This window comes from Oryzias latipes, chromosome 21 (genome assembly GCF_002234675.1).
Source record: "Oryzias latipes chromosome 21, ASM223467v1".
Lineage (NCBI taxonomy): Eukaryota > Metazoa > Chordata > Actinopteri > Beloniformes > Adrianichthyidae > Oryzias > Oryzias latipes.
Genome location: NC_019879.2, coordinates 8,858,249 through 8,870,489, shown reverse-complemented (window position 1 = coordinate 8,870,489; position 12,241 = coordinate 8,858,249). Strand labels below are relative to the sequence as shown.

The 12,241-nt window shown below is 39.1% G+C and overlaps 1 protein-coding gene across 2 annotated transcripts in view; it reads right to left on the bottom strand.

Annotated features, from left to right (window-relative positions):
- Window positions 1–411: 411 nt before the first annotated feature.
- The window catches only part of impg2 (interphotoreceptor matrix proteoglycan 2), a 31,798-nt gene continuing 19,968 nt past the window's right edge, over window positions 412–12,241 (bottom strand). Inside the window, exons 15-22 of one of the 2 annotated variants that reach the window (XM_023951132.1) lie at window positions 11,426–11,707; window positions 11,126–11,345; window positions 7,629–7,839; window positions 6,296–6,484; window positions 3,419–3,620; window positions 2,986–3,065; window positions 2,614–2,677; window positions 412–1,561 (exon numbers count right to left, since the gene is read on the bottom strand). In XM_023951132.1, coding sequence (XP_023806900.1) covers window positions 2,635–2,677; window positions 2,986–3,065; window positions 3,419–3,620; window positions 6,296–6,484; window positions 7,629–7,839; window positions 11,126–11,345; window positions 11,426–11,707 — 1,227 coding nt within the window. In that variant the 3' untranslated portion in view covers window positions 412–1,561; window positions 2,614–2,634. Of the gene's footprint in view, window positions 1,562–2,375; window positions 2,678–2,985; window positions 3,066–3,418; window positions 3,621–6,295; window positions 6,485–7,628; window positions 7,840–11,125; window positions 11,346–11,425; window positions 11,708–12,241 lie in introns of those variants that run through there. The other variant, XM_023951133.1, reaches the window with a different exon arrangement.

The window sequence follows — 12,241 nt, the reverse complement described above, 5'->3', positions numbered from 1 at the left end:
ATGATTAATACTTTACCCAGATTTAGCACCAGTTCATAGGTTACAAATACTATAATATGAAGCACCTCACTTTTATGATTTCAGAGGACTAGCAAACTAAAGTCTCTTGATTTGGGCCATTCTTGAATTAAACTGGGGCGCTGCCATATTGGATAACTAGTGCTGCCATCTATGGGATAAAGAAAAACCCATGCATAGAGGCCCAAGTCCAGGAATTTTGCACCTAATGCATTTTAAATGTCAAACAAAGTCAATACATTACAACGGACTTGGGACTTTTTTGCACATAATCAGGTAATTTTTCCCTTGAAGACCATAGAACATTGTTGAAAAATTGTGGACTTGGGCCCCTTTTGAACTAACCGATTCAATTTTTGGTTGGTGGTATGAGAGGCTGTAAGCTAATGGGAGAGAGTGTAAACTACTGGATGATGGGAAATGAAGGGAGGCTTGCTCTGCGCAAACAGTCCCGCCCACAACTCAGAGGTTAAAGATGCTTTTGGAAAACCAACTTCCCCTTCACAATAAAAGCAGGAAACCAACTACTAGTTACCTGCACAACATTAGGAACGTGCAAAATCCCCAAATAAAATCAAAGTAGTTTAAAGCCAAACAACCAAAATGTCACCCACTCTGCACACGTTTTTTTTTTTGGTTTTTTTTGCTTTCTGTCCTGCTTGTAAAAACCAGAGATTCTGTCGCGGCCTTAATAAATGAAGACGTTTTTCTTCTTTTTAATGTTCATTTATTTTGAGATATCTACATTTTTACCGTTTAACAAGTATAAAAACTAACAAGTAAAATTACTCACCTTGCTGTTTTGGACCAAGCCAAATGCTGTCATAATTTAGTGACATTTTTAATAATTTCTTACCCTTTTACCCGTGTCCTCTAGGAGTCAGAGTTGCATAAATTGTGACATTTTGTACATGGAAATGTCCAAACATATAGATAAATTATCCTTTTTTTGTTTTCTGCAGGAAAACCACGACTATGGTCTCAGATGACCAGAACAGCACGCATCATGTGATGGTCATTTCTAATGTTGTACACTGAGAGAGATGATTTTTTTATTGATAAATTTAAAGTGACTACGTTTTCTTTTTAAACTATGATAGCACCATTGTCTAAAACAGAACAGTTTTCCAAAATCTGCCTCTTTATGAAAAATTAAAAGCAATAAAAAGACAAAAAGCAGTAAAGCAGCCTGTTAAAAATCGACAAGCAAAAGTCACGTTGACTCTAAATATTTTCACAGTTTATGCCTGTCCACTTCTGAAGATAAACATCTGATAAAAGATAGGAACACTTCCTCTATATCATTTCAATACAAACCTGGTATAAGTATGTGCTAACAGTTCAAGTCATGAAAAGCAGTTCAGCTTTTCCTAGTGGGAAATTAGACTGAAGCTCCGATGAGAGAAGGCACGTAGAAAACTGAAGGAACAGTCAGTAGAAGGTTAAGTGGAAGAATTTAAGGACCATCAGCTAGGAGCTAGGAGTCCAGGCTTTGAGGAGCATCCTGAAAAAAAGCCTCAGTTTGGACAGGACAGGTGTGTTTCTGTGAAGCAGAGGTAGACATTTTTAGTTTTAATACAACCTTCACTCTACGCACGGGTGTCACTGTTTAGCCAATAAGGAGCTTCAATGGCAGGTCAGTTGTAAAAAGATGTAGGACACTGACCCTCGCATCGAGGGTCAGTGTCCTACATCTTTTTACAACTGTCCTGCCATTGAAGCTCCTTATTGGCTAAACACGCCTGACCCAGGTAATCAGCAGCAGACAAGGCAGAACGTCTGAAAAAACCAGCAGAAGTTTGACACTGCAGTCTAAAGCCTAAACTGTCTGTCTGCTTTTCTTAGAATTAACTTGTTCTAAGTTTTATTATGTCAATTTAAAATGTGTTTTCTGTTGAAAATTTGAGACAAAGCATGACACTGTAAAAGAGGCAAAAAAAGAACCTTAAAAATTTAAGAATGTCAAAAAAATAATGTTTCGCTAAAAGGCTAAACGAATGTCTGAATAATCTTTGAACTGATGTCTGGCATCTGCTTTCAGGTAAAATAACAGTTGACAATACTTTTATAGACTCTAATTCAATTTATTCTATTTTACTGTGTAGTTTTTGCTTTTGTTTTTTTTTTTGTGGTAACACTTTATATTTAGATTTGTCCTAATAAATGTCTTACTAACACCCTAAAAATTCTATTATAATGCTTGTTTATGCATTGACAATGCTTGTTAAGGAATCTTAATATAAAGTGTTGCCGTTTTAGTTTTAATTTGATGGTTTTAATTCGTCTCTTTATTTTGGTTCTTTTTATTGTTTCACTTAATGGTGTCTGTTTTACTTTACTTCAGTGGTTTTTTTTGCTGGCTGTAGTTCCATAACGTGATTTGTTTACTGTTTTGTTTATTCGGTTTATTTAAAGGCATTTATTTTGGCTACAGAAATTTTCAATATTCAATGCAAAGCTCGTTTCTGCATCGTAAAATGATTAATGAGCAGTTGAGTGATTCAGACGTAGCACTACTGAAGGCCCAGGTGTGTAATGCACGGTCCACCACTGTTGTAATCCCTGACTTGTGTTCAGCAAATGAGAGTAAAGTACCTTGTTGTACACACGAGATTTTCATGTCTGTGACGATGAGTTCTCTCTGCAGGTATCCAGGACACTGCAACAAACCAAACATATGTGATCAAACCTGAAAAGAGGACTGTACTTTATGCAACATGGAAGAGGGATTATTTGATTTAAGATGACAGTTTTCCAATAAGCAGATGTAGATCTGCACCTCATGATAGTTTCCTGTGCAGCTATGTCAACCCAGCGTTTGTTGTTTTGTTGGCCAACTGCACAGATTCTTCTCTTCTTTCTTCTGTTAAACTAATTTCCCTCTACTTTGATCAACCGTTTTATTTTCTGTTTTCCATCCAGCATGCATATATCCAAGCTTAGTCCCCAAATGACTGAAGAACTCACGATTGATGCTGCCGCACAAAGTCTGCAAACTGGCGGTCCTTAGCATAAAGTTCAATGATGCGTATCCTGTCTTGAATTTCCTGTAGAGAAAAATGATGTCAGTTGGAGAAGAAGGTTATATCACAGAAAAATAGAGCTGAATAAACTGTGGATGAGTCAAAAACACTTTGCAATAAGGAAAAACTATGGTCAGTCAATGCTTGAAATGAGCTTGCACCTTGCTAACAGTTTTGAAATGTTCTTATCTCCTCAGGTTCGTTACAGTTTAAGACACTTTTTTATCCATGTGTCTAAATGATTTTTGTAATTCTTGCATTCTGTGCCAACAAAACAAATTACCGAATGTACTAAGTTCCCCTTTACAATAACTGTGCTGAATTCCAAACTTTAGGGTTTTACACGAGTCTTTGCTGCAGTTCTGTTTTGGACACACCTCTTTGGTCAATTCGCTGTTGTCATAAATGTGTCGTATCTCCTCGCTGCTGAAGTCAGTGGAGGCCTCTGCGCTGGCGCTGCTGTACACCGGAGGTTCTGGGTAGCGGCGATAGTAGTGGCTGTAGCCAGTTGTGGCTTCGCTCTCATACATGGGGTTGTACTTGGTCGCCCTCTCCAAAGATGGGAGGCTCTCTGCTCGCCTGTAAAATTAACAAAGAAACTAGGAAATCAATGGAGTATTTCTAGATAGTTTTCATGCTGTTTTCATGTAAGCTGTCCAGGGTGTACCCCGCCTTCATCCAGGGCAGGCTCCAGCAACCCAGTGACCCCAAAAGGGATAAGAAGATGGATGGATGGATGGATGGATGGATGGATGGATGGATGGATGGATGGATGGATGGATGGATGGATGGATGGATGGATGGATGGATGGATGGATGGATGGATGGATGGAACATTTGGTAATTATGAGGTTTTCTTGTTCCCATTGGATATGGACACCAAGTTGCAGTGGATGCAGTTTATTTTTCCAAAGAAGCAACACTGCTGTTTTGTTTGGCTGCATTGCATACAGACAGCTTTGATGACACAATTCATTATAAAGCTAAAAGTTCCATGTTGCTCCACCTTAAAACTAGGAACGTTTTAACTGATTGGTCAAAGGAGGAGTCTGTTGAAAAATTGTTGGTTTGTGTGTTGCATAAAGAAATTGAACAGTGAATTGTTGGTTGTTATATTTAGATTTTATAGTTACATTCCTTGGTTAAACCACGGAATTCACATTTGTTGGTGTTTGCTATCTTTTGTATTTCTTTTTTGTTTTGTTTTTGTTTACTGTTTTAAAAGAGGGGGTAAAATTATATCAATGGCTTTAGTATTTAAGTACATTTTTCTTTCTGTTCCACTTTCATTGTCAAAAAACAAAAAAAACTTTTGTTTTGTGGGACATAAATAAATAAATTAATGTGGTCCTGGTGTGTGTGTAGTTTTGTTATTACTCTAAGTATAATATTAGGGACAAATATATGAAGACAAACAGGAATAAATTCAGTGTGAAGTCTTACTGCTGTCACATTAGTTTAAAAAGTAATCATTTTAATTACCAAGTTGTTTTTTTTCCAAACAACTAACCAAATCAGTGGCTGAAGTTTATCACTACCAAAATGTTTGCAGAGAAGTGAATTGTACATTACAATAAATATGAACACAAAATGGGACTGAACTGCATCACAGCGCAATGCTGCTCTCTAAATAGTTTGTTTATCTGAATTTCAGAAGTTCATGTGGAGCAGAAACAGATCTGATGTCTCTGTTAGCCGAGTTCAAATTTGCCTCTCCCGGCTTTCTTTGGCTGTTGTTCAGCAGAGTTGTTTATTAGAGAAGTGTTGACATCAAAACATCCAGGAAATAATGCAATTACACAGATAAATACGATGACCTACATCCCACACCTAGATTCTTGTGTTTTACTGAATCTTAAATTCTTTGGGTTTGTGTGTATCCTGCTGTCCTGGTGGGTTCAGGTTGTGCATAAATACCTGTCTACCTCTGCCTCTGATTAAGCCCACCATGACACAAACATTTTCCTGAGCCAATACCATCATTTATATCAGCGTCTCACCTCCAACAAAAACAATGACCCTGCAGCTGTGCTGGATGAGAAGCCAGTTTGATGAAACAGCTTTAGTTCATGATATTAATCAAAGCAGCAGATTTATCAATAACAACATTAGTGAAAACAGACAGATTATTAGAAAAACAAAATTGAGTGATGTCTATGTGTAATGTGTAATTTCAGTAATTGTGGTGAAAAAGTTCAGGGTAAGTTTAAACGAATGAAAACTCATAATGTAGGTTTACAACCACTGGTGTTTCTGTGAATGGAGAAGATGGCAGAGTCCACCTCTATATAGTGAGCTAAATAAAAGCTGATTAAAATGAATATGCTGGACGGTTGTTTTTATTTAATGCTTTAGTCAGAACTGTCTATACCGGTGGATATGGGCTGTCTGCGGGTGGGTCACACAAAATGATAAGGTTATAGACCGCTCCGTGAGCCAGTAGAGTGAAAATGTTCATGCACATTTTTTCTACATTTATCCTACTGTTGTCCTACAAGTTCTTACCTATCACGTGCACACCCCGTGCATGCAGCATTTGCGCATGGTCATTAACCCTTGCGCTCTCTTAGATGACCCCACCCTTACATTGACGTGTTCTCCCTACCATGACAAAGGTGGATAAAGGTGGAAAGATTTCATGTAATCCATGGACACCAGTGAAGATCACAAATCATTGAAGAAAAAAGGTTCAGCTCACTGTCTAGTGGGTCTAGATGACCCAACACTCACTGCTACAGTGCCTAGGATAGCACAAGGGTTAAGGAGCCAGTACACTTTACTAACGATGAGAGTGGTGTAAGGACACAGCACAACAGCATCACCAGTACGTGTAACTTGCATTATCTTTACAAATACTTCACGATATGTTTACCACGCACACAACAATGGTAGGTTCCATGTTCATGACATTTCATATGAGCTTCAACTGCAAGACACACCTGCACCCTTTATCCTTCTGTTTACGACCTTCTACAGGCATCGACATCCCAAAAACCTGCAGCACTTGTGCGGATTAACCCTCTGTATGGTTGTATGTGAGTAAGGCCTTCCTTAGTTACATTAACCAATCAGATAAGACCTGGGCTGAGGGCAGGTAAAATATTACTTAGAACAGCTCGTATTAGACTGACGAAGCAATAAAGAGCAAACATTTTGACAATAAATGTTCCTTTTAAAACCACGTATAAACTAACGCTGGTGTTAAGGTATTAGTTTGTTTTAAACATGATGCCTTTTTGCCTGGCAGTCCGCACCTTATGGGGTCCTCCGACTCCTCTTTGTCGTACTGATCCCGCAACGTCCTGGCCAAGAAGAATAGGACTCCTGATGCCACAAACAGGAAGCCAGCCACTGAGGCAATCGCTATTCCGACCACTAGGGGCTCTGATACGTACTCCTCACAGTGTTCGCCCCTGTACCACCAGTTCTCCCCAACACGACACCTGCAGACGAGGAAGAGGACAAAATGAAGATGACTTAAGACAAATCAAATCAATACATATTCAAAGCAATAATGTAAAAGATGCTAACTATCTTAGCAATTAATTAACAGCATTTTCTTCTTGACAAAAATTGTAACCTCTTTGCAAATCCGAAGCTATCCTCGCAACAGCCTCAGCGCTTTCAAGCAGCCACTTCCAATAAAAAATCTATGTAAATGCGTGTCCGGTTTTCATGTTCAAAGTTTTTGCATTTCATGTGTCGCTATGCAAGTTTCTACGACCGTTTTCGGGTTCTACAAACAATATGCGTGGCAATTGAATGCGTCTTGTAAGATAAACCAGATTGAACTTAGACCAATCAGGTTTTGGTAGTGACATGTGGACAGCGTCCCTTTTCATTCACAGAAGTGCGAACCATTTGAAAATTGATCATGGGGGAGAAATTCACATTTTGCCGTTTGTCCCAAGCCTCTTCCAAATGTAGGTGGTGGACATGCGCTGGTAAACGGTAGCGACAGTCAAGCGTGAACACCTTGGACTAAACGCACATTCAAGAAAGCGTGTTTAGTACGCTCAACAACGCGTGTCACATGCCCGTAGCGAGTGTTGTTCAATTATTTCTACCTTACTATGGAACAAAGTCTTCATGTTTGTTTTCTGTCTCCATAGAGCCATACAATAGCTTTAGTTTGACAGCATGATGTAAATAACAATCCAAACGCATCTGGATCTGCCTGTGTGCTTTATGATGTGCTGGTGGGTGTGAAACAAAGGTTAGCACTCCTCTTGGCACACAGAGTCCTTCATGATGGTTCAACTCATCATAAACGGCTCCAGATGCAGAGATTTGAGCAGACTGTTGCTATTCTTCCCAAGATCTACCCACAGTCAACCAGATGTGCGTCTGTATCAATATGTAAACAGAAAACATGCTCTGTACAGTGTCCTTCCTCGTTAGTGCTTTTAACAGTAAGTGAAGGGGAAAACAAGATTTTACTGTTTCTTTTTTTTCCTTTTTACAATCACATGGTGTGGGCTTCAAAAATAGTGCACGTGAGGCGAAATTCAAAGAAAGAAAGCAATGTGGTTTATTCCATCTTGTTCCAACTTTCAAGACACGTGAATCATTGGGATGCAGACCCACCTGCAGATGGCTCCCTGACCAGGAATTATGTCACACTTGCCATCGTTGAGGCAGAAGTCTGTCTGCAGCTCACAGATACTCTGACAGGGCAGGCCGTCCACACTGAAGTACCCCGCGTTACAAACGCACTCCGCCTCCCCTGACCACCGGTTGACTTTGCACTCTGCATACTCGTTGCATGCCTGGAACTTACAGGGGTCTGCTTGATCACCTATAAATTAAGATATGAAAAGGGAAGTCGTAATTATCATTTGTTTTCTGTCAAGTTTCTTTCAATAATGTTAAATATTTACATCAATAATCCAAGATTTCAAAATAAATGTGTGCAAGTGTTCATTTTTTTGTCCGTTCATCCATTTACAGGAATAAAGAAATAAATGCTAAATCACTAATTCGTTTAAATAAAACTGTGGTTGTTTTTGGACTATCACACTGTTTTTCTGTGTTTTTACAGAGCAAAACTGTGTAGATACTTTTTTATTTTCTCTGTATCTGTACCGGAAGAAATAGAGAATCACTGCAAAAAGCTGCTTCCAAGTTTTCTTTAATAATGCCTAAGTTGTGTAGTGAACCAACTGTTTATCCCTTGTGCTATCCTAGGCACTTTAACATTGGGAGTTGGGTCATCTAGACCCACTAGACAGTGCGCTGAACCTTTTTTCTTCAATGATTTGTGATCTTCACTGGTGTCCATGGATTACATGAAATCTTTCCACCTTTATCCACCTTTGTCATGGTAGGAATAACACGTCAAAGTAAGAGTGGGGTCATCTAAGATGGCACAAGGGTTATATGTACATATGCTAGATTAAAAACAACCTAAACATGTAGGTTTATGCTGGAAAAATGGCTTCAAATAGCCTATTTTGAAATAAAATAATGATTATAATAATTGTGAGATGTCAGATCTCTGTCTGCCCTTCTGGTCATCAGTGGGAACCATCTCCGGAGTTCTAAAGACACTACATCTCCCAGAAACCCCAGCACAGAGTTTCTCGATGCCACACACCTGCCTTTCATTTGCAATCCCTCACAGTATATACTCAAGCACTGCACTGAGCCTCACTTGGTGGGAAGTTTTATTTGTGCCACTCTGCCTGCATTACTGAGCGTTATATCTGGATTTGATCTTCTGATTTCTTGACCCTGTTTTATCTCTGAATCTGTTGGCCTACTGCCTGGCCAGAATCTTGCCTGGATCCTGATTACTAGGGATGGGAATAGAAGCCCAATGAAGCTTTCACGTGGTTCATGTAATTATGCCAGAAATATAAAAAAATGAATCAACCGTTCACACAGAACAGCGGCATCTGGTGGCGGACTAAACGTTAATCATATGCTTCAACTGAGCTCTTTGTAACACTTCAATGTGGAAATTTTATTCATTCATTCATTCATTCATTCATCTTCTTCCGTTTTGTCCCTTACGGGGTCATGGAGCTGCCGGAGCCAATCCCAGCCACTTATGGGCGAAGGCAGGGGACACACTGGACAGGTCGCCAGTCTGTCGCAGGGCCACATATCACACATCCACTCTCACACCAATGGACAATTTAGAGTTGCATGTTTATGGACAGTGGAAGGGGAGAACCTGCAAACACACAGAGAGGTCCCCCATTGCTGGGGTACAGTACAGCAATGTACTGTTCCCCAGCCAGGACTTGAACCGGGCAAGAGTGCTAACCACTGCGCCACTGTGCAGCCCATTCAACAACAACGTTGTTTTGTTTTACTTTTTTTCCCATGATGATGAAAAAACGTAAAACAAAACGATGTTGGTAATGATGATAAAAAAAACAACACAACGTGTGACGTTTTTCTGTGAGAAGTACTAGACACAACAAAACACACATCACATGAAGAAAATAAACGCACAGCAAAAAAATTGTTAAATACTTGTCTTGAACCCAAGACCACTATCTGCAGATGCCATTGATGTTTCCACTGAACTATCTCTACTGTCACTGTTACATCTTGCCATTATAGATTAACAGAAGTATTTTCTTTATAATTAACGTTCATAGTATATTCTCTTATTGGGAGAAACTGAGTTGAAATGATCCTGAGCCACAGTACGTTTTTTACCAGGAGTCATGGTATGGCTATCAGCGATGGCCATCAGCGTTAGCAGTGAACTGACACTGAATCCAATTCAGGGGAAACAATAGAACTGGTCGGGAAACGTTCAGGATTTCTTTGCATCTATAGAGAAAAGCGCGCCCAACTGTTCAAACACAAGTTACATCTCAACCCTGGTTCCACCAAACAATGCATTTGGGCGCTTCACGTCATTAACCACGTGATCTGCGCTAGTTGACACACGCCCCGAAACACTGTGTCGAACCACTCTGCTTCATGAAGGTGAAACAAGCGCCGGAGCGTCCGTGTCAAACGGGCTATCCCTACTGATTACTGTCGTTTTCTCTCTGGTGCTCCCATGTTCATTGTTGACCCTTCTCCACCTGACCCTGATTTAGCTTTGGGAACTTTTACCTGAGCTAAGAAAACCTGCTGCAATTGGAACCAGTCATCTGCCTGTTCTTGTGACAACAATAAAAACAACAGTAAGTATAGCAATAACAATGATAATTTATTTTACATAAGAATCAATAAAAATACGTTAAATAACTTGTTTTTTAAAACAATACATCATTTAAGTGAATTTGTTAAACTAAATATATATATATATATATATATATATATATATATATATATATATATATATATATAGATAGATAGATAGATAGATAGATAGATAGATAGATAGATAGATAGATAGATAGATAGATAGATAGATAGATAGATAGATAGATAGATAGATAGATAGATAGATAGATAGATAGATAGATAGATAGATAGATAGATAGATAGATAGATAGATAGATAGATAGATAGATAGATAGATAGATAGATATTTTTTTTTTTTAACTGACAATAAAAAGGGAAAAAGGAAAAGCAATTACTGAGAAAAAAAATGCATGGCTTTTCTTTAGATTTTGTGTTTTTTATTTGAAACCATAATCAATTTTGGATGCAAACTTACATCAGATTTAGATCAATGAGTAAATGGCTGCTGCTGCATACTTGAATGCCAGTTAGTCACAATTTGGGTAAAATTAAAATGTCACCATCTTTCACAGTTGTGTCACTCACAAATAACTTTGACAACTTTGATTACTTGGCAAAAAAGTCTTGTTTTTTTTCCTGTAGTCAAGGAGCTGCAGATAAAGCCAGGAAATAACAACTACTGCAAACTTTTTTTCAACATTTGGTAACTTTTTGAGCAACATTATGAGTAATTTGTCAAAAGCTTTTGCAGCTCTGTGAGAATATCTATCAAAGTGCATAGACAGGACATATCCCACTTCTGCTCGTTTGTGACCCAACTGCAGAATTTCTTTCACCCTTTTGTGCTCTCATAATCAAAATATTGGAATCATCTGTTTCATTTTAATTTATTTACTTGTGAAGTGAACTTTGCATCAGTGAGAACCAACCTGACTCCACATCCAGCGAGTATTTGTCGATGGCCAGGTTCATGGTCTGGTAAGCGGTGTTACAGAAGTCCTCCAGGATCAGGTAAACTGTAGTTGTGACGCCACGAGCCACAGGCTTCCCGAATTTCATCCGACTGTTTACCACAATGCTTCCATTCCTGAAGTTCAGGATCTCCAGGTTCTCAAAGTTACTTAGGTTGGACTGAAGATAAGGTACAAGCTTGAAGAGTAAATGCAGACGTTAAAACCACACAACAGTGCTGAAATTTGGAACCATAGTAGTAAAATGCAGGTGTTTACCAGCTCGAGGAAGCGTTGCTCCAAAGCCTTGTATTCGGGAGAACTTTTATTGAAGAGATCTTCAGAAAAGATCATGTTAGTCACTCTCAGGCTGAAAAATACCATCAGTGCTCGTCCAGGATTCACAGGCATGGCCATGCTGGCCTGGTCTGTGGCATGCTCCACCCCCGATGGAAAGCCAGTGCTGCCCTCCTCTGTTTGGTTAGTTAAACCATAACCAAAGGAAACCACACCGTGATCTCCAGAGGTGACGTCGTCCAAACCCACCACAGAGGTCTTGATCTGGGACAGACAGAAAATGAAAAAGTTCAAGTTTTACTTCAGCATAATTAAACCTATTACAGCCAAGCTAACAAACCTAAAGTAGATCAACGTCTCTCTGCTGCTTTTGAATTTAGCTTTTTCTGTTAAAATCCTGCATCACTCACTGCCTGCAGGACTTTCAGGTAATCCCCATCCTGCTCTTTACCTGCTGCAGATCTTTGCCAGAGAATCTTCTCCTTTCGGTCATGTCACACAGCCACTACGTACATTTTGCACCTATTGCACATCCATATTGAAAATTGGTGATCTGTGACTATACGTGGAAAATGTGAGAAAGGTTGTGGTCTTTATGTGAAATTTTCACAGATGTGTCCCAAAAAAGAACAGGTAAATAAACACAGAACATAAATCATATATGATTTTTCTGCTGTTTATGTGCAGTTCATCAGTGATTATGCATCTACGTAATTTGAGCGTGATATGTGCGCCGTGTACGTAATGTAAAAGTTACATGTCTGTGGTACATGCTTGAAAAGTATGTTAGACATACGC